The sequence below is a fragment of the Phocoena sinus genome, chromosome 7, assembly GCF_008692025.1.
Source record: "Phocoena sinus isolate mPhoSin1 chromosome 7, mPhoSin1.pri, whole genome shotgun sequence".
Classification (NCBI taxonomy): domain Eukaryota; kingdom Metazoa; phylum Chordata; class Mammalia; order Artiodactyla; family Phocoenidae; genus Phocoena; species Phocoena sinus.
This window is the reverse complement of record NC_045769.1, coordinates 52,409,805-52,433,411: the sequence shown is the minus strand read 5'-3', so window position 1 is coordinate 52,433,411 and position 23,607 is coordinate 52,409,805. Positions and strand designations below refer to the sequence as shown.

At 38.9% G+C, this 23,607-nt stretch overlaps 1 protein-coding gene across 3 annotated transcripts in view; it reads right to left on the bottom strand.

The window, feature by feature from the left end:
* CERKL (ceramide kinase like) overlaps nucleotides 1-23,309 on the bottom strand; it is a 147,241-nt gene extending 123,932 nt beyond the window's left edge. For 2 of the 3 annotated variants that reach the window (XM_032636531.1, XM_032636532.1), the window contains exon 1: nucleotides 22,977-23,309. In XM_032636531.1, coding sequence (XP_032492422.1) covers nucleotides 22,977-23,214 — 238 coding nt within the window. In that variant the 5' untranslated portion in view covers nucleotides 23,215-23,309. The remainder of the gene's footprint in view (nucleotides 1-22,976) is intronic. The other variant, XM_032636530.1, reaches the window with a different exon arrangement.
* Between the last annotated feature and the right edge of the window lie 298 nt (nucleotides 23,310-23,607).

Sequence of the window (23,607 nt, the reverse complement as noted above, 5' to 3'; positions counted from 1 at the left end):
AAAACCAAAGCAGTGAAGTAACACGAACAAAAAAGAGGTTTGCGAAGCACATGAAGGAAAGAGAACAGCAGCCCTTGAGGTCCTGCATCAGGTCAGTGACCCACCAGGTGCCACATGCCTAACTGTACAGGACAACGGACAGGCCTGGTGACCCGGGGCTCCTCCGAGGGGCCTGGCCTCTCCCACTCTATCAAACTCGCTGCCTGCTCGTCAACCCTACTGAGAATCGACACTTCTAATGAGCCTAACAGAGTAAATATGCTCTGTAAAATATTTCAGAAAGGAGCTCTGAATACTTTCCCATTTTGTTTTTGGTACAACCACGTTGAAAAGGAAAGCAGTCCTTGAGGGTTCAGAGGTGAAATCCTTACAGAAATCCAAGAAGGACAAAGGAGGCAGAGATGAGTCGCCTGGTCTTGGGACCACTGAAGTCACCCTCTGATTTTCAGCAGACAGCTAGTATCTGGCTCCACTCTTTGCATCGTGGATGTCCAGCCAGGACCAGGTGCCAGGGACCCTCACAGGCTGGGAGCCATTTTATCTTCCTGAGCTTTCCACATAGAATGGTGATATTAGAATAACTGGATTTTTCACTTTGAGGAACTATTCTTATAGCTGGCATTTTCCCCTAGTATTCTGAAGATTATTTGGAGATCATCTTGCTTTATAAATTGTGGGGACAAGAAATGTATCTCCCATTAATAATCTATCTGGTTCCAAAATTTAAGTGCCTACTATATTTAGGTGTTTTCTGACCTCAATATTGCATATTTAAGGATGATTAGATATGGTCTTTCCCTCTAGTTGTTCAGTATATTGGGGAATGGAAGCACAGTGGGTACTAGCCATCTTGTGGAACTTCATCAGATTCATATTTACAAATTATTCCTTCACCAAAGGATACTGGAACCCATCAGAGATTTTAAGAAACAACTACCCAATCTGTTTCATCTTTCTGGTTTCTACCCAGAGCGCCTTCTCAACACAGATTCAGATTCATCCAGATGTATCAATACTATAGGCCTCTTTTAAAAAATAGTCCTGCATTAAAAGGTGAAATTAGAACTAAATTTCCCTCCAAAAAGTGTGCTTTTGTTTATATTTTCTTTTACATACTCTTTTATATTAGCTAAATTTCTACAAGTACAATTTATATGTATAATAAGGAAAAAAACCATTTTAAAGCTGTAGTTTTTACTTGCCTGAAATTAGTTCTCTATTCCAACTGTTCCCTTCCTTCATTAACTTCTATTAAGCATCTAAGAATGACTGACTAAAGAGGAAACTATTGTATTCAGAAGCTCAGCTCCTTCCCAAGTTATCAGTAGGTGTAAAGCTAATACTAGGTAGTAAAGCTTTTCTTTACATATTTGCCAAATTACCTTACTATACATATATTCCATTAATGGAACGGAAATATGTTTCATATGTATTCCTGGCAAGGAAGCAGTCAGTTTTTTATTGTAAATGGCACGGCACAGAAACACAGGCAATTGAAAGCCGGATGACATGCCTGCCAAGCTAGGCACTAAATCAGATACTCCATCTCATCTAACCATAAATTATCTTCAGGTTATGGTGACAATGAAAGGAGATAGCATCCCTGTTTCTTGATTTTAGAGAAGACCAAACAGATCCTCAGAGAGGTGAAGGGGCTTATCAATGACAGATGTCAATGGCAGAGCGTAAGGCTGAACTTTAAAGCTCATACTCTTTTCCCCTGTTCTACAGACTAGAAGAACTTGCAAGGAACCACCTTGTTATTGCAACAATATTAGTATGTGCTTTATAATTAGGCTTTGAGAAGACATGGTTCATTCCATAGCATGGGTTCACACTTCAGCATATCTTCTGCTGTCTTTCTGAAACTCCAAGTTTCAGAAGCAGCACTTCAGGTTTTGTTAAGAAAAAGGTCCCAAAGAGAAGCAGCAGAGGTAAGTGATATGCCTTTTCCAACTAAAAATAAATCATATTTAGAATTTGGGTATTCATCATTTCCTGAGGATGGTGTTGCTGTCAATCCAACTTGGATTACATAAATTAACCAGCAAAAATCAAGCACATTGGTCACATTAAAACTTTAAACGCCGTGATTCAGTGTTCTGTCAGCACGTTCATATGGACCAAGGGTTGGCAAACTTCTTCTGTGAAGGGCCAGATAGTAAAGATTTTAGGCTTTGGGGACCATATGGTTTCTGTTGCTCTGCTGTAGTAGTTTGTATGGCTGAGCAGCCAAAGTCAATACAGAGTGAGGCTGTGTCGGAAATTCGATAAATAATAATTAATTAAACTTGACTTATTGACATCAAAAAAAAAGCTATGGCTTCTTATATAAAATAGATAACTAATGAGAACCTACTGTATAGCTCAGGGAACTCTACTCAGTGCTCTGTGGTGACCTAAATGGGAAGGAAATCCAAAAAAGAGGGGATATAGATATACGTATAGATGATTCACTTCGCTGTACAGGCAGAAACTAACACAACACTGTAACTCCATTGAAACACAACACTGTATACTCCAATAAAATTTTTTTTAAAAAGAATTTGGTATTATCCAACATAAAAAAAAAAAAAAAGGTATGGCCTCTTAGAAAAGGGGCTGGAATCCAGGCTCTGCCTCTTACTACCTGTGTGACCTTGGAGAAGTTACTTAAACTTTTTGCAGTTTTCTCATCTAGAAAATGGGGATTATAATAGCCCTTACCTCTGAGGATTGTTGTGAAGATTTAATGAGTTAATATGTAAGATTCTGGTAACAGTTCCTGGCACATACAATGTGCTATATAAGTGTTTACCACTATTATTATTATTACCTGAACTAATTCAACAAATCTTGCAGTCACCATACCAGTAGCTGAACTAGATAAACCATGAAAGTAGCATGTGTGACAGACTGGTACTAGGCAGGAATGATTAGAGGAGACCTCTTCCATACACTTAGAATACAAAAATGCTCCGGACTTGTTATGAATTTATAAAGGTAACTCCTAATATTAGGGGGCATCCTGATTGCCTTCCCTAAAGCAGACTTGGAAACACCTCCCTTGTTACAAAGGGCCTACTAAGAAATTTATGGAATAGGTTAGGAGGAGAAAAGTAGGAATTGAGAGAATAAAGACAATATTAGGAAGATAAATTAGAAATAATAGTAAGACTTACGTAGACTTTCATCACATAATCAAGACAGAACATCTTTTAATTGGTTCATTATGTATCCACAATGGTCCCAAATGAAATGCTCAATTTATAGTGGCTTTATCCCATGAGAAATAAGATTGCTGTTCCTATTAGTTAACTAACAAGTCTTTCAAATTAAGCAAAAAGAAAGGGAAAATAAAGAAAGAATAATAAAAGGAGAAAATTACCAGAAGTTGACTCACAGGTCACTACTACTCTGATTCTAGCTAGGCACAAATATTTTGGGAAATATATCAAGTTCGGTTTGTATTCATCCTGAAAGGGTTTATGTGCCCCACTCACAAGGCAAGTTCTTCATCAATTCCACCCCAGGATGGGACAACGTTTCTGACAAACACTAATGATGATGTAGTGTGCAACAGAAATTTGATCACAATCACCTGGTTTCATCACCTTGTATTTTCCTTGGATCATGGATTTTGTTATGGAAATGCACAGACTGTGCTGAGGAGGAAAATCTTAGCACACTCTATTCCTGGCAGGAAAGGCTGCACACATCACTGCCCTGAGTACTGAAACACTAGATGGTGTGAGAACACACCAGCTCCGAACGTGACATTCTCCTTATTCACCATTTTGGTTCCTCAACAGATATGAAAACTATGCCATGGCAACAGTTTACGGGCGAAGGAGTTGCTAAGAATTTTTGACTAAGTGATGACCTATCTGTAAGCACATCTACGGTAACAAAAACACATGCTAATAACCTAAGATACAGAAAATAAAACCCACAGCATAATTATTCCAGAATATTCTCAAACTATAATGTCTTGTCCTGAAGGTTTCATTTGTGTTCAAAATCTTTTTGGGAAAAAAAAATGTAAACAACCCTACATTTAGATGATCTTGGTGATAACTTGCTGTTTAGACCGTGACTATCAACAAACTCTTATTTAAAAACTTCAGACTCCAAAAACCGACACCATCAACTTCAGAAATTTCTGTAAGAACCTCCACAACTTCGAAGTTCCCTATTTAAGCAATGGTTTATACAGTGCTTCTCAAACTGACCTCCAGATGATGCTAGACCTTCTATGACACGAACCTAATGAGCTCTGCTTTGCTTTATCTATTGGGAAGGGAAAAGATGCCCCTGGAAGGAAGAGATCAAAATTACAAAAACCACTGCTTTAGTACAGTTGTTGGTTCAAGTAACTGTGCTCTCACAGTGCCCAGTGTATTCAGAGATACTAGGATGCTTGAAGATCAGGGATCCATCCATTTGTTTAGAACGCTCTATTTTCAGTGGACACTATATTAAAAAAACAAAGGCAGTAACCTACAGAGACATGCTCAAAAGCCTTAGTATATTAGGATTTGGACTCTTCCAAAACATTTTCCAAAAAGTTGTTGAAAGAACTTTCTAAAAAATAAAAGTGAGGTCTTCTTCTGCTCTTTAAGGGGATAGATGAGCTAAAATTGACACAAGTTCAATTTCCTTGTAATGTATTTTACAATTACATTATTTTTCCAATACATGCATGCAGTTACTACCTATACAAGATTATTATAATCTATCCCAGGTAATTAGTGCTGAGATCAGCAATTTAATGCCCTTTGTTTGCCAAATTTTTGTTTTCCCAAGGACCAATCCCACTCTATAAAGATGTGTTTCCAGGATACATATAATTACGCTGGGTATAACATCTGTTGCTTTGCATGTTCAGAGGCTTACCAAACCAAGGTAAGGACACGCTTCTACACCTATTTTAGGAGGATGACTGAAGTATTAAAAGCTTAAAGATTCAGCAGAAATTTTTTTTAAAAAGGCAGTATTTATCAAAAGCAAAAGCTAATTCTAATTTAAATATTTCCAAATAGAATTAACTCATTTCAGCCCTTATTTAGCTAAATGTTAACATGGTGATTATATCATTTTTCAATTTATGTTTCCTATGATTTCATATAGGAATCCTAGTGACGTTTCTACTTCAGTTATCTTTCAGAAGCAGACCATCTAACCAAAAACAAACCCCCTTACTCCGGGACAACAGGGAAAATAATAATGGTGACCTCTTTTTTGTATTTCACCCTTTCATAGCACAGTGGATTTAGATAACAGAACAGCATTGCACTTTCAAATGTAGGTCAGTACTCTGATTGTACCACGAAAGTGAATTGTTCAGACTTAAATAAAGCGGAGCAGTATCAACCCAATCACTTTTCTACGTGGCCTTTTAAGGTTGCCCAATAATATGATAGTCCTAAGAACTTCCAAATATGCAAATATTTATTGGCAAGGTTTACCAGGAAGATACAAAATGAACACGAATTTCAGTACTGAAACCTGAAATAAGCCCTTAATAAACGGGGGGGTGGGGAACAAATCCTACACGGTCATCTCTCACCAAACATTTGCAGTCATAGACAAGAATATTGAAGTTATGAGTTCATCATGTTTTCAGAAAATTTTAGGACAAGCAAACTCATGAGTATCAGTGTATTCAGATGTATTTTACAATCTTTGAGATCTGCGCTTACTATTATATAACTAAGATTGCTATTTGGCCTGCATTTAGACTGATTAGATATGCCAAGTTCACACAGATCTAGAGTTGAGGAAACCTACTTAAAATGTTAAAAAAATTTTTTTCCAAATCATTTTAATATGTTTTAGCTCACTTGACTCTTCTAACAATTCTTATTTCCTAGCATTATATATAGTTTGATGTAACCAACCATACATTAACTATTATATTAAAAATCAAAAAGAAACAAACCAAAAAAACCTCACCTGTTAACAGGAATTTGGAGGGAAGGGGTAAAACCCACTTTCAGGATTGGAAAAGATTTAGCTAAAGGAGTACTACAGTAAATCCACTTGTTTTGGACTGAATTGTGTCTCTCCAAAATTCATATGCTGAACTCTAATCCCCAGGGTGACTATATTTGGGCCTTTAAGGACTAATTCAGTTTAAATTAGGTCATAAGGGTGGTCCCTAGTCTGATAGGACTGGTGTCCTTATAAGAAAAGGAAGAAACACCAGAGATCTCTGTCTCCATGTGTGCACAGAAGAAAGGCCGTGTGAGGGCACAGTGAGAAGGCGGCCATCCATAAGCTAAGGAAGCGAGGCCTCACCAGAAGTCAACTCTGACAGCACCTTAATCTTGGACTTCTAGCCTCCAGAACTGTGAGAAAAAAGTTAATTTCTGTTGTTTAAGCCACCTCATCTGTGGTATTTTGTTATGTCTGCCCTAGTAGACTAATACACCTTCCTTCTTTACCTTGTCCTAAGTTTTCATTTCCTCTATAGAATCTAAATTTTCTACACCGGGTGGTGACCTTCTGTCTTATCACAACATCAAGCAAAGTATGGCAAACAGAGAAATGAATCATTTTCCTTTTTTCCCTTCCAGGTTTCAATATTTCCAAATGTGAACACTGAAGACTATTGAATGCCAAATGGAGAAAAAACTTTAAATAATTACTTAGGTTATCATTAATTAGAATGCTAGAGTTATATTAGGAGGACACTAAATTATTTTAGGTGGGAATTAATCAGGATAGCAAGGGATGCAATGCAGCCCAGAAACGACAGATGAGGGTAACTGAGAAACTTGTGTAAGATTTGAAAGTGCAAGTGCCATTTACAATATTTTTCATTTTGCCTTCATACGGGATCAAATACAAAATCTCTCAAGAGTCCTTGCCATTTTTGCTCCCACTCGTTCTTTAAAAGTTTGTACTGGAACTAGAAACACTTCCTCCTTGAGCTTCAAAACTTAGGAGGACCCAGCATGGCTACACCTGAAAAGTTAAGGGTCAAGACTGACTCAGGATTAAGTGGAGAAACAGGTCAGTTTGAAAAGGTTCACCAAAGTCCAAAAGTGACCAACTAGAAAAATGGCCCTTCATCTACCACCACACCTCCCCACCCCCACCCACACCCCCAGTCTCCTGCTAATGCTGCTCCTAACACAGCTCTTGCCTGGGAGCTCAAGTTCTGATTTAAGGGGCTGAGGGAGGGCTTTAAGAAGGTCCCATATGGAGGAAGAGTTTGCCCCAAGCAAAATGCTCCCCCTTCTTACCACTCACCCTAATGCTTGTCCTCTCCTGCACTCACACATGATTTAAGAGTCTCAGAAAAGGGCTCTGGAGTATGGAAATCAAAAAGAGAAGAGAAAGAGAGGGGGACAGAGCTTATTCTGGGAATTTTTCTTAAAGTAACAACTAGACATTTACATTTTGCTTTTCTGCTATTTCATTTTAACCCTAACCATTTTTAAGCTAAACCATCTTCAGGGCATTAAAATACCATTTCGTGAAAGCATTTGTCTGAAATTAAAGATATGTGGTACTGAATTTAGTATTTTGATGGCAGAGTTAAATAAAATTATACAAATAGTTTGTTTATATTTTTTAATAATTTATTGTGAATATCAACATATCATCATTTAAAAAGAAAGTTTCCACAGCTTCTGTTGTTCTTAATTAGTTTCTGTATCTTTGCCTTTCCCAAATCTAAAATAAGTTCCTGGTATTACATTGGTTTCTATATTATCATCTGTAAACTTTGAGAGGCATTATTAAGATTCAGTGGTTAACAGAACTATTTAATTTGGAAATATGTATTAGCCGAAGACACCATTAGGTTTATTCTCATATATCGGGATCAGGGAAACAAAGGAAAGAAATCCAATTATTTAAAACAGTAATCCCTTAACACTGGGATTTTGTTTTAATTATAAAGAGTGTGTCTTATTAGAAACAAAACAAAGCCTTGTCCTTTAAGGGAGAAGCCCCATGCTTCTCTAGTGAACATGCATGCAAGATTTCCTAAAGAATGCTTCAACAAATTAATTTTGCTATTCTTCAATTTCCCGTGATATAACTGACTTCTTAAAAAGAGCGTCAAGTAAACAATTATGAGCCCACCTGTTCATGATATCATACCAGACACCATACGAAGTTAATGAACATAGATTTCATGTTGTTTCCCGCTCCACTCCACCACTGATAGTATGACAAAATTCTCTGCACTAAAAACTAACAACAAAAAGTATAGGCAGTGATAAGTATTAAAATGGTAATTGCCAAATAGTCTTTATCCTTCAAATAGGACTCCAGATATACCCAGTACCTGAAAACCCTTTTCATGAATGTCTTCCCCCATCCCCATGGTTCCTCCAGTGCCTTGCATAGGGTAGAGGTGTCAGAGGGGTAAGAAGCCATGACTTAAAGTAAATGGCCTGCCCTACAAGAGGCAAGAAGAGTCATTAGGGACTTCCCTTAGTTGGTTCTACTCCCATGATACACAGAGCAAAACTAAAACACTATTTGAGGAAATTACACCCCCTTTGGGTCCAGCCCACTAACCCACTTAAATGGCTCAGTGTGGAGCCCAGAAGGCGGAGGGAAATCTTTCTTTCTCGAGGGACGTTGAGGCTCCTGGCTCTCCTATTTCAGACCTAAGAGAAAGCTATTTAGGTACTCAATACAGCCTCATTTGGGCTTTATCACTGAAACTAAAGCTTTCAGTCATCCTGTCACCCCTCACAGAATTGAGTTTTGGCATGGAAGGCACACAGACATCACCAAGGCCAAAGCTGAACCCAGGCAGGTCCAGCACCTAAGGTTACCTGGCAAGGGCACCAGCTCAGTTTCAGCCAAGAGATGGTAAGCAGGAGACAGAAGGTTGTCCTAATGACAAGTTACCCAAGGGACAAAGAGAGAATAAGAGCAGCAAGGGCTACTGAATGAGCATGGAGATATAAATGATGACACACTTCGAGTCTGAAGGAGTGCAACAGCTGATACATAGAAAGCAGATGAGTAGAAAACAAAACCGAGTGTTCTATTATCTTAATAACATAGGCAAGATTAAGGACTATACCTCATGTATATTTACTTTATTGGGTTTAGAGTTGGTATCAAGTATATAGGTAATACAAAATTTTATAGACAATGTCCTCTGATACAATAAAAGGAGTTGGAAAATCTATTTATATATTTTCCACTGGAAAACATGGACAGATATTGCTATTCAAAGTCCTGTTTTTCATTTTGTTGATGTTCCAGGTTTGTTTAAGTACCATGAGTACATGGTCATATTGCTTTCTTTGAATAAGTAGCTATGACTTAAGAAAGACATTTGAGAAAAGAGAGGAAAACAAATTCCAGACAATGGGAGTCTGTGACCATTGCTTCTTAGTCAAGGTCATACCAAAGCAAGTAAAAGAAAGGATCCCACCCGTAACATAATCATTGGCTTATGTTCTCTAAAGTTTTTGCAATCTCCTAGAGGAAAGATTTCATAACTTTATTGAAAGTTCATTTCCTCTTCCTTTGTCTGCCCTTACACATCCATTGAAGATTAGCAATTAGCAAAGGATATGAACAGACCAATGATACACCACAACTACTGCACACTTTTGTAAAATTGAAAGAATAATTTCAGAACCATCAGAAAACAATTTGGGACCTAAAATTTTGGATGCTAAAGGATCCATTAAAAGGACACTTTTCTATTTTAAAGTATCAATGACACAATCATGAAAAGAGATTTTTAAAATAATGTGCACAGGCAGTTCAATTACTTTCTGAATTATGTCATAAAGCTGAGTCAAAATGTTGTTAATTAATATCAGTAATAAAAAAATAGAAAGTGAGCTTATTCTAATGAAATACTGTAGATTTCACATTAAAAAGTGACTGACAGGTCAAATTCTAAAAAAGAAACTGTAGATATCACCACAAAACTAGCAGATGTTTCTTGGGGTCATTTGTACAAAAACATAAGCATATGTTAAAGAAATCTGACACTATCATGGAATCAGTTGGTGTCTAAAATAATAGCAGCTCCTTATGGCAATATGGTAATATCCGTATCAAATGCACAACACATTATGTTGCAACAGTATGTGCAGACAAAAGAGCATCAGTGGCAGCAATAATGACCAGTGCTTTCATTAAGGTGAAAAAATAAAATTAGAAGGTTATATCCAGGGCATAATTTTATTTAACAGTAAACTGAATGTGATAGACAGTATGTTGAATTTTCTGAGTTTCCATTTAACTGATTTTATTGAGATTCTCATAAAAGCAGAATATTAACCAAATAAGAATACTAAAGTTTTTCTACGGGCCTCCAACATGGGTTTTCTTCAGTCTACCCTAGAATACTGAAGATAGTTATTTTCAAAGCTAATGATAATACTTGGTTAGTTTAGAATATGACCAAGAATTCTTCACTTCAAAATCAATGGTTTCAACCTGGTGTCCTATACTCAGTAAAGAAATAGGTAACTGCTGAATCTTTTTAATGTAAAGCAGCACATAATTTAGTAAGTGTATTATCAGCTTCAATCTCAGAAGTCTAAGATCCTCTAGAATATTCCTTGTTACTAGTCATATCACCCCGAAGTATACAATGTACACAACGAACGGATGCTAATTAAATGTTAATGAACAAAGGTCTTTGAAAAGTCAAAATGAAAAGGCATTTCATAGCTTTACATTGTTGGGACTCATGTTGCACTCTAGGAAATTTAGATTTGCAAAAGCACTTAGAATTTCAATGTACATATCTTCCCATGCAGATGAAGTGGATGCAAAGTGAGTCTGTACACACCTAACAAAGTATTCAAGTACCAAGAAGATTTGAGTAAAAGAGGTCCCCCCATAAGATGTTTCCATGGCATGAAGCTCAATAACAGAGTAGGTTTGGTCCCAGTGTAAAACATTCAAACAATATGGGAAATGATAGCTTTGTCTTCCATTCAGAAGCTAGGATATCAAGATATTTTTCCCCAAAATATGAAAAATGCTAATTCAAAGAAATGGAAATAATGATTTTTAGAGAAGGATGTATTTTTACTTTTAAAATGAGTGTATTAGAAATCAAATCTCATGACAAAAATGTATCCACATTATTTAGTTTAAATATTTAAATATTATCTAAAGTAAGTGGGCTATGAATGGGACTTCAAAAATCCATTATATTCACCAAGATTTCAACTGTAGCAAGTTTTCATCTGTATAATGAAAACCACAACAAAACATACTATCTAGACTTTACACTTTCAGTACATGAAAACATGCCTGAAATATAAAGAAACCAGTACACTCTAACAGTTGTTCAATTTTATTGATCCTATTCTTCCTGCACAGATGGGCACTAGAAAATACTTTGAATTATGTGTTTGTAACATTTTACTAAGCTTGAAAGTTTAATTTGGAACAAATATTATATTTGCATTAGACAAAAAGATTTCATGAAATAAATGAATTTTTTACTTTAAAATGATATAGAAACAGTTTTTATACATATAAAAATTGACATTTAAAATTATTTCACTTTTTTTTATATTTCAATAATACCTAAACATTATGGTCATACAAAGATCATAACTTTATTTACCAATTTTTAATGAATAGTGTTTTCTGAAAATAGCTTTAAACTTTTTTCCAAAGTAGCCCCAACCTAGTAAGAAAGGGCACAGAAGGAGAGCCCGAGGCTCATGGAAAACATAGATCTTAAATTTGACAGGGTTCAACTTATAATCCTTCAAGAGCAATTTCTCAAGCTTATGCATTCTTCAAGCTTTCCATTTCCCTTCTGTTTGAACATTTTGCTAGTCTTGGCATATTTGATTCTTGGTAGAATACATTTCGAGTGAGATAATTCTTAGATTGGCAAAATAAGAAGCAATTTTAGCTGTGTTCATTATCCATTCCATTGTCCAAGCTAAAAATCTCAGCTTCACCATCGTTTCTTCCCTTTCCCTCAAACCCCACATCCTCCAGGTTCTATCTTTGACAATATCCCTTTGCACCTGGCCTCACCTCTCCTCTCCATTCTCCCAGCCTAATACACACCATCTCCTGGATCTTCTGGGGTACTGGCCACTGAAATGGACTCCATTTATAATCCACCCTACCCCCATGGTTGTCTTTCTAAAACCCAAACTCACTTACTTTAAAAAACAAAAACTTGATATCCTCTGACACTCGGCCTTTGCCACCCTTTACTCAACCCTCAGTTTAAGACACCAACTTCCCGGCATGATATTCAAGGCCCTATGCAAACTACTGACTTACACAAAGGACTATCATCTTCTCCCATGAACATACACTCTCCCCACAGGCTATGGTCTTATTTTCCACAAAGGTCAAAGCATTCTTTCCTGATTTTTCCAAAATATTACTTCCTATAATGGTTTCCTTATTCTTTTGTGCCGCCAACTCCTAATCATGCTTCAAGGCCCACATTCAAGTTTACCCTCACACCCCTCTGCAGCTCTCCCTGACCTCCCCCGAGCCCACTCAAACAAAATGATTTTCTCCTTTAGCTACATTTCCTTGGTTCTTTATAATGCCTTGTAAGTAATACCTCAATGGCACATAAAATAGACTACCTAGTTATTTTGCTGATAAGTCTCCCTGCAGATTGTGAATACTTTGAAGCAGAAATTGTGTCAAATTGATTGTAGCATCCCTGAAACCTATGAGATACCCTAGCACATAATAGTTGCTCCCTGATATTAGGAGGAATAAGCTAAAAAAGTGAATTATTTAAAGAGGAAAATTCAAGTTAAAATTTTGCCGAGATACCATTTCTTATCTCAGATTGGTTTTTTACAACAAGGTCTGAAAATATACTCTTTTGAAGAAACTGCACAAAAACAGGTACCCTCATACAATGACAATAGAAAAGCAAAACAGCACAATCCTTTTGAGGGAACTTGGAAATATTTAGCAAAATTATATAGGCGGAAAGTAGATGGGAAACCTCTGTACCTTTCACTCAATTTTGCTGTGAACCTAAAACTGCTCTAAAAAGTAAGTCTGTTAAAAAATTATACAGATATTTATTCTTTGAGTCAACAATTCCACTTCTAGGATTTTAGTTTATTCCAAAATAAATTTTAGTAATTTATTCCAAAAATATACTAAAAAAAAAAGACATGACAAGGATTTTTTTGTTACACCACTATTTGCAATAGCAAAAATGACTGGAAACAACCCAAGTCTTTCTACAGAAAGATGGTTCAATAAACTATAGTACACAATAGATTACTGTGCAGATATAAAAAGAAATGATGACTCTCGCTATATACCTCTATCAAGTGATATACCAGGTACACTGTTAATTCAAAAAAAAAAATCAAAGTGCAAAAAGCATATACGGTACACTACCAAGCACTTAAGAAGATGGGTAGGGGTGAGGTAAGGAGAATAATATATGTACATGTTTGCTATATAAGAATAAACCAAAAAAATTAAAAAGGCTTACCAATAATAGGAAGGAAGAAAAAGGGTAGAAGGGGCACAGATAAAAATTATACTTCCCAGGATATAGCTTGTTTAGCTGATTTGATTTTGGAACCATATAAATATTTTATATAATTATAAAACAAAATTGGAATAAAAAGAGCAGTGCCCAAAAATAAAAGCAAAAATGAAACAAAATATTGATTTGGAGGCATAATATCACAGATAGGAATGATTCCAAGTGTCTTTAAGACATAGTAATTTGACTATACATAGCATATACTCTAAGTGGTATGTCCCTAAGAGCTACAACAAAATATTACATAATGATCTTAAATGGCTCTGATTAATTATATTATTGATGGTGGCATTGGTGTTGGTATTCTGTGATGTACATTTATTGCAGGATAAGGCAAATCAGTAATGATATTGTTGCAGTCAGAACACAGGATTTTAAGGGTAGGAGCAAGAAGACGAAGTAAAAACCTTTCGGTCTTGAACTTTTACTGGAAATAACAGCAATGATTCCATGGTGCATTTTTTCCTTTCGGAAAAAAAAATACATACTTCCTAGCTCTGCTTTCAGAAAAACCTAGGAAACAGGACCATATAAGGGAAGTTCTAGCAATGAGCACACAGGTGCTCAAATTGTGGTCTCTAAATACCATTAGTCAATTTAAAAAATTAGGCTTCCTTGATGATAGGCATAAAATGTTCAAGATGAGCCTGGAATATCTTGCCACTCCAGAAAGCAAAGAAGCTAACAGAGACAGCTGAGAGAACGTCAAAATGTCTCAGAAGTCAGCCTGAAGGGGTCCCCATTGGTCCAAAAATCTAGAATTGGGGCAGTCTGAGAATTAGTAAGAACAGTCATTGCTGTGAATTGAAATATATTTAATATATTTAAATAACTGAGCTCATAATGGTAATAATAAACGTTATTGGTCACTGTGGCTGCTGTGATTTCTCCCTTTAAGAACTTGCTTTTCTGCTGCAATGAATGCAGTTAGCTGACAGCCTCCAGCTACTGGTGCCTTTAGGATCCACCTCAGCTTCACTCTTCCCAGGCAGCCCCCAGTCTATGACTGAACACAACTAGATTTGGCCATTTCTACCTAAGACAGGACCCCTAATGAGCAATCTTTGCTCCCAAGCTCTCACCATAGGTAAACAAAGACTTTATCACATAAGCACCATAGACTGAGGTTCTCCCTGACCCTGCCTGCTTCATCCCCTCTTTACAGGTGTCAGACTGGCATCACAGTCTGAACATTATCCCTCCCAACCTGCTTCCTGCCCCTTTTATCTTTCACAGACATTCGCCCCCAACAAACCTTTCATTTTCCTATGAAAAACTACAGTCCAGACAACCCAGTTTGTTCAGAAAATAAGTTATAAGGAAAAAATTTTAAATGGAGAGGAATCTGTGGATTCGAAGATATAAAAGACATAGCAACCAACTGCAATATGGACCTTATTTAAACATTGATTTATACAAAAAAGAGAAAGAAATAATCAGGAGACAATGAACACTAACTGAATATTTAAGGATAAAGAGGATTATTTTAAATTGGAATAGTGGTATAGTGACTATACTGGGTATCATATTGTGTACTATATTTTTTTAATCCTTATCTCCTAGAGATACACGTAAGATGTTTATAGGTGCAATTATATGATGTCTAGGAATTGCTCCCGATTATTCCAGATAGAGGGACATATGGGTAGGGCGTAGATGGAATAAGACTGGCCTTGAAAATTGTTTAATCTCAACGTGTCACATAGAGTCTCACCACTCATTGGGTTGAACATGGAGGCTTATTATATTATTCTTTCTACATTTGGGTATGTTTGGTGTTTTCCACAATAAAAATATTGGGTTTCAAAAACTTTGTCCCATTTGGTCATTTACTCAGGAAGTAGAAGTGGCAAGAGAAGTGGAACATGCTCTCTACAGTGGAACTGTCAGGAAGGTCTGAAAGAAGTCAGATGATTTTGTTGTATTAAGGTTTATTATTCTGATTTACCCCTTAAATTATTATTTCTCATGTCAAATTTCATGTGCTATTTCTAGAGCAATATTAACAGTGGAGATGGTAGGCATTACTATCTAACTCTTATTCTAGATATGAAAATAAAACTTTTAATGTTTTACCACTAAAAAAAAAAAGGTTTATTGTTTTGGTTTGGACCATGATGCTGCACTGTCAGTAACTCGGACATCACACAGACTCTTGAAGGCATTAGGGAGAACTCTTCCTTACTGGACTGAGGAAACAGCATAACCTCCTGGGTACAGTGTAGACTCTGGAGTCAGGCTGCTTAGCTTGGAATCCCAGCAACTCCATTCCTAGCATGACCTTGGACAAGGAACGTGACCTCTGGGTCCTAGAAATAAAAATCCTGTCCGGGGGCTTCCCTGGTGGCGCAGTGGTTGAGAGTCCGCCTGCCGATGCAGGGGACACGGGTTCGTGCCCCGGTCCAGGAGGATCCCACATGCCGCGGAGCGGCTAGGCCCGTGAGCCATGGTCGCTGAGCCTGCGCGTCCGGAGCCTGTGCTCTGCAGCGGGAGAGGCCACAGCAGTGAGAGGCCCACATACCGCAAAAAAAAAAAAAAAAAAAAAAAAAAAAAAAAAAAAAAATCCTGTCCGGACTACATAGTCTTGTTGGGAAGATTAAACAAGATAAGACACTTAGCATAGGACCTGGCAGCGTAAATATCAATAAACGTTCACTATTTTCTGTCGAACACCAGACACCGATGCATAGCAGCAGCAGTAGTTTCCAGAACACTGTTTCTGATGAAAATCTTGGAATGTACATAGGAATTCCCCGATGCCAGCTGGTACATTATTTTAGACTTATCTGTAGGCTTACCATAAGTCCATAGCACTATGCCAAATGTTTTTTAATATATGCATACCTGCCCGCCTGCTTGCCTGCCTGTCTCTGGATTCTGGCATCCATTATACTAAGGGTCCTCCACTTCTAGTTCACATGCCAAAAGTCAGCAGAAGGTTTAATTCCCTTCAAACTCCCACTTCCCTCCCAACTTTCCCTTTTAATTCATCACTTACTGATCTTGGAAAACACAAGAGCATATAAAAAGCCATGGCTACCAAGAGTTTCTTCCCTTTGCCCACCACATACCCGACCAGAACTCACTTGCTCAGCATACGCTACCCCCATCATTGGCATAGTACTTCTAAAATTCGGGCAGGAATACAGTCATATGGAAGGAATTAGAGAGGCCTATGCTGAGGACTTTGATGATGTTTGTAGATTTGTCAATATTTGAAATGTAATCTAATAACCTAGTCAACTAATGGACTAGGCAGGATTAGCAATAAGGTTCAAAAGGAGCATTCTAGTACTGAGATCACAATGAATTATATATTCTATATCCCTGGCCCTTTAAACAAGGATGTAATTTCCCAAATTACAGAGGGCACAAAAATGTCCAGTCTAGGCAATAGCATCCTCCTGTGTACCCAACCTATCCGTTGATCCCTATTATCTACTGCCGTGGCTCTTTGGTTCTTTAGTTCCATCATGTTCAGACTCCTGCAGTTCACTTCAGGTCCTCCTGCTATGGCGGATCCCATCTGGATCAGCCTCTACCGACCTTGATCCAGTTTATCTGATTTGCAGTTTGTACATCCCTTGCCTTCAATTGCAAGTACCACTCCCCACTTCTAGGGGGATATTTTTGTGCCAGTTGCAGCCTCAAATACCCCCACGTGGAGGAGACCGAGAGGAAGGGGACACAAAAGTAGACCAGTTTTTAAAAGTGTCTGTCTTCAGATGGTGCCACATGGCTGTGGTATATTTATGAACAACACTGGGATGCAGACTTTCATGGGGTCAAGGTACGCAAGCTAGGACAGTTATTTCAAATTTACTATCCCTATAGTAAGAAACAGATTTTTTGCCAAATTTTAGTTTAAATAAATCATGACCGTGAGGAAAAAGACTATGGTTTTAACAGACAAGACTTCAATTTTACTGTCAGCCAATTAATTCACAATAACAAAAGCATGTTTTTGTACTCACAAAGTACGTTAAAGGGTTCTGCCACTTGGGCATCTCTGGACTCAGTTGTTTTATCTTTAAATCGGCAGCTCAGATTATATGGTCATATCAGTTCTATGTTGGGATTAATTACTGAAAACTGTACCTTACTATAAAGATGCAAACCCATGCCTGGGAATAAAGGGAATAAACATTTTCAACTCTTCATGGGTCTATGCATTAGAGCTACGTTGTCCAACGCGATCGCCACTAGCTGCATACGGCTATTAAATTTATTAAAATTAAATAAAATTTTAAATTCAGTTCCTCAGTCACACTAGCCATATTTCAGGTCCTCAGGTGCCCCAAGTGGCTGGTGGCAACCGTATCAGACAGAGCAGATACGGAGCATTCCATTAGTGCAGAGAGTTTAACTAAACAGTCATGCTTAGAGATTCATTCTATATTTCGTTTTCCTGTGTGGACCAATTTAAGAAAAAGCTAGTATTTATACAATATGAGCTTTATACAGTATTTATACAATAGCATAACAGACCTGTCAAAGCGTTTTAAAACGTTATAAACATTACACGCAGTTGTCTGGTAAGCTTGATTTTTCGCACCCAGTTTTTAAAAATTCCTTCAAATTTGACAGCTTAGGAATACACTAATAATTTTTTTAAAGAAGTATTTTTCTTCTTCATATGTAGACTGGTGAATCAAAGCATCACGTTTTACTGAGTAATTAGTCCTTCAATAATTCACATGAGTAATGGGTCACTTCGGGGTTTAACCCCTGCTTCCATTATTTCTGACCAACGGTTTACCGACAGATGTCTCACTTTGGATATACACAACAGAAGCCTGGGATCTGTTTCATGTACATCTGTTCCCAAACAGCTCAGGCAGATTAATACTTAGAATGGACCCAGCTCTGCTAAGTCCCGTGTAATCACTAACTCTTGTTGTTTTAAAATTGATTGGTTTTTTTCTCATTTTCACATTTTTCCACATTACCTTTCACGTTGCAAAGTTTCCAGCAAATGAATGTCTATAAAAACTTAAAGGACAAGAAAATCACGAACTCCCTTATAAAAGAAACACTTTCAAGACCTTATTTTGAAGCCCAGCTTTTTCAGGTTTTTCTGGTTACTGCTCTAATTAAGCTGAGCTCAAAGTCGTGGTAGGAATCACCCTTTGAAAAAACACAACATGAAATGGTATAACCTGAGGTAGTAAGTCTAAGAATAATAAGAGAATTGTAAACCATAACTAAGATTTGAAACCTTCACCGTATTTTTAAAAATATTTAAAACATAACATTCTCATGCTAATCGAACATATTGTAAGATCCTTGCCCTGAAATTTAATAAGAGGGTACAGGAAATGAAATTGAAGAAAGGATAAGCTAGTCCTTTTGTCCATCATGAAAAAGCTGCTCATGACTAGCCTTATCCCACTATTTTCTATCAGAAAGTGGTTTCTTCCTTTCCAAAGACAGAACCTGTGCTGAGGTGACTGCCCACCTCTCATTATTGTGTCTTGAAGCTAGGGAAGGGGAGCAAGAAACTTGGCCCGTATTTCCCAGGCAGTTCTTCTAATTAGAAATTCATTAGGGCTGTGAAGCTCTAGGTGTAAAATACAAGTCTTCCACACACACCTGGCAGCTGATCATTAAAACTTAACTCAGGTTTATTACGATGTCCTAACACCAAAAGTCTATAAAAATAGGTATTTTCTTTAAAATGCAACTTCAGAGTTGATGGTTCTTAGAGATCATATAATGTAAACGCCTCATTTTGCAGATAAATGAACTGTCACTCAGAGCAGTTAAATGACTTGCCTTAAGTCAGTTACACCCGTTAGTTGTAGACAAGACCTCAGGCCCCTTGGTGCCCACTCCTGAAACCCTTCCTACACCAGATGGGAGATTACAGACAGCCGGAGTGGGGGGCCTGTAAAAGATCCTGTAGTGCTTTTCATACTTCAAGGTGCTATTCATTAGTAAATGATAAAGGTGCCCAGTGTGAGATAACAGAGACTTGTGGGCATTTGGCATTCCAGTCATAGAGATCCCTAAATTAATCATTCTTAAGTGTACTAAAATATGAGCTTAACATAGTCTAATGCTATGCATTACTGACTCTCCCTACCAGTAGCTTTTCCTTTACGGGAAAATCTCATAACCAGGTCTCACAGTACAGTAAGCAGATTCTGCATTGGGGATACACAAAAATGCTTGTACCTTCTGTTTCCATCTAACGTTTCAAATAGAAGTTTACCACTTGGTAAGCGCACGTTCCTAGAAGTCTGTCCTCGGTTGAGATTTAGAACAATGCCAACAGGCCATCAGTGATAATTTTGAAAATGTTGAACTCTGAAAATATCTGATCCAGTAACGAGCTAAGGGCTAAATGACAAAATACACATATTGGTCTATGGCATCTGCCCATACCCCCTTTCTGAGTCTCTTCTCAATTTCTGACACCTCACGCCTGGTCCCAGGCACCATGTAGGGGGCTAACAACACTGTGGTCTGCTCTGCCTAGACAGGGTCCCATGACCCAGACGTGCCTGACCTTTCTCATTTGGCCTTAAAATCCTCATCTGACCCCTCGCCCATTTCTTCACGAAAGGTTTTGCTCTTTCCTAGAGCACAGAGAGCTAACTTGGTAATTAACATGAATAAACTCAAACGATTCCACAAGTAAAATGACTGTAATTTGAGATTCCAATAGGAAGATCATTAGGTACCATGGCAGGCGACAATGAAGATATTTTCTGAATGGCTGATGCCCTTTTGTGTATACAGTTTGCTTACAGATGTGACATACTGGTCGATCTATGCCCTGGTCATAGATTGCTTTCTTCTTCCAACTTACAGCTGAGCAAGATGGAACCTTCTCACCATGACGCTCACAATGGAGAAGTAAGCCAACATTAGCTGAAGAACGTTTTGTAAAAAGAGTTCTAATGCTTTAACAAAAGGGGAAGGGGATACTCTTACAGGTGATGAGAAATCACTATTAAGTAGCAGTGTAGTAATCAGATTATAATGCAATGGGCAAAACTAAAGTTCATGAGACCAATTAACAAATTCATTCACGTAACAAATGTTTATGTCAGGCACTCTTCAAAGCGCTGAGAGTAAACAAAACAGATGTCCTGAACATCTTCCCTCTTCTCATGTAGATCCCGTCTCTGGGAGCTACACCATCAGTTCCCCCCAGTTCTGAGGCCTTCAGATTTGGTCTGAATTATACAACCAGCTTCCCTGGTTCTTCACTTTGCAGATGGCATAGAGTGGCATATCTCAGCCTCCATAATCCCATAATCTCCAATTCCCATAATCAATCTCCTCAAATATATATTGTACTGTGTATTTTTTTCAAGGTTCTATTTCTCTGGAGAATCCTACTACATGTCATTATAAATAAGCCAAAACCCATAGAAGGCAGAACACCAAGAGTGAGCCCTAATGTAAACTATGGACGCTGGATGATAATGATGTGTCGATGTCCATCAGTTTTAACAAAGGTACCACCTTGGTGGGAAATATTTATAATGGGGGAGGCTATGCATGTGCGGGGAGCAGAGGGTATATGCACCTTCTGCTTAATTTTGCTGTGAACCTAAAACTGCTCTAAAAATAAAGCCTATTTAAAAAAAAAAAAACAGCTACTAAGGCACTAAGAGGTTTAAAAACTGAGCGGTCTTGCAAGCATCTCATATGATGTAATAATGCCCAGCAATCCGACCCCACCCCTACCCTTTCCTGGGACAGCCAGGCACCGGCCAAGGAGCAACAGACATGGTCTCCTCCACTACATCCTCCCACACCACGTCCTCCCAAGTATGGCAACCTTAAGGTAGTTTTTCCTCCATTTTCTGGACCAATTTCAATTGTCTTTCACCACGCACATCTAAGCTAATTCCACATCAGAGAGTATTTCTCACATTTAAACATCTCTCTCAATACCTCCTTTTCTTTCCCCACTCTTATTATTTTACTAAGTAAAACATCTCTTGGTTCCTCCTACAAAGAGTAGTGCTTACTAAGGTGCTAGGCTTCTGGACCTCCAATTTTCGGGGCCCGAAGTGGTTTGCATACTAGGTGTTAGTTACAAAGAAAGGATGGTATATCTAAATGAAGGAAAAGAAAACCAAAGTGTTTTAGGTCAAAATTAAAGATCAACACTTGCAACCTTTAGAGTTATAACTGTCGGGATGTCTTTTTAAACTCTACAGCCAGGAATGCTAATTAAGACTATTTTCCCTCCATCACCACTCAGTATATAAAAGAGCATTTTTTGTCTTCATGCCATTATTTGACTTTTCGTGTACCGGTATTGCAACACTGAATTGAATATCTCTCGTTGCACAATGTCTCATTTTATTCCTATAGTATTTCAGCTTCATTGTAGGTTAAATCGACTCTTGTAGGCCAATTTAAACTCTAATGGTAAACTTCTATGTCCCCAAATTCAAACAGACTTAAAAACTAAACAGAATAACTCTACGTCCATATCCCTAGCTTTTAACTCAAAGGTTCTAGAAAATACTCCACATCTTGGTTTTCAACACACCTGGAAACATTTTTAATTAAAGTCAAAGGCAGTTTTAGTTAAGTGGGCCAGCAGGACACCTGCAGCAGAAGCAGAATTCCCACTCAGAACCAGCACTGGGTCCCTGACTAGTATGTTTTGTTCGATTTTTGTACACAAAACTTTAAAACAGTGACATTTTTCTATTCTTTGAGGTAAACAGCGCATTGTGTCTTGTTTTCCAACAGGGGAAGGCATTTTTTAAAATTTCGTAAGTTAGCATTTAGAGGGGACGTGTACCACATCCCAAGGTTTTCCCCTAAATCATCTCTAAGACTTGAAATAGTTCTATTGTACAGAATTATAACACTTTCTAAATAAAGGTTTAGGTCAAAAGGCAAATGCACGTAAACAACAAGATGATTCTAAAGTCAATATTGAACACCATAAGTTTCTAGACTGACCTTTAGACTTGATTCTAGACAATGGCAAGGAATGTGAGGGATGGAAAAGTCCAGGGAGACCAAAAGTTGGGGTGAAACTTTCAGAAGTCAGCAAAATGAGAGCTGGATTTGAAACCCACGTGTAGGTATACTCGGTAAAATGCTTTTACTTTCAGCGTTACCGTCAGAAGTTGACGGAGTAAAACTTCAACTTGGAGGGGAGGAGCAGGTGACTTTCCTACATCTGGAAAACACCTCCCCTTGCGGGGCTCAATTCTTTCTTCGGCGTCACAGAGCAGAAGCAGAGTGTGACTTAGGTCCCGGGATGGCACCCCAGGCGGAAAGCCAGCTGGGAGGGGACAGGTAGCGGGAGGCCCCTGGGGGCGGCGCGGGTTCTCGCCCCCTGGCGGGAGGGAGGAGGCGGCGGCTTCTGGACGCGGTAGCCCGCTGTGGCAGAGGCGGAGCTTGCGGAGGGACTGCGCCGGGAGGAGGGTGTGGGGCCGGGAGAGCGAGGAGGCGCCGCGGGGGGCGAAGACGCCGGGACCTTCTAATTGGGACCACTCACCTGTGGGGCGCTCGGGCTGGATGGGCTGCCACCTCAGGGCTCGCTCGCTCAGCACCACGTCGCAGCTGTCCCTCCGGATCTCGAAGATGCCCCGGAGCAGAATCAGCTCGGCCGCCGACTCTGGCTGCTGCCCGGACGCCCACAGCACCGAGGGCACGGCGTCCGCCGCCGGGGGCGCCTCCTCCTCCCGGCAGCCCTCCAGGGCGCTCACCCTGCCGCCGCGCCTCCCCCGGGGCATGGCGGAGCTACCGGCTGGGCCCGAGCCAGGGGTCCGGGGAGGCCTTTGGGGGAGGAGGTGGAGCCCGCGGCAGCCGCGGCTCTGGCTGCGTCCGGCGCTGCCACAGCAACCGCGCGCCGGGCAGAGACCCAGAAGGGAGGCGGGGCGGGGCGCGCAGGCGGAGCCGCCCTGACCTAGTCCAGCACCTTGGCCCGCCAGCCTCCTGCCTCTGCCACTTACTACAAAAAGACCGCAGTCCAGGAAGACGAATAAGTGGCTCTCTCCACCTAGTCCCTACAGTTGCTTGACATTTTGCGCACTGCGTTACCCGCCAAAATATAGGCCAGCGCTTCTGAAACACTGACTTGCATACTCACCCCTGGGCATCTTGTTAAAATGCAGATTCTTATTGAA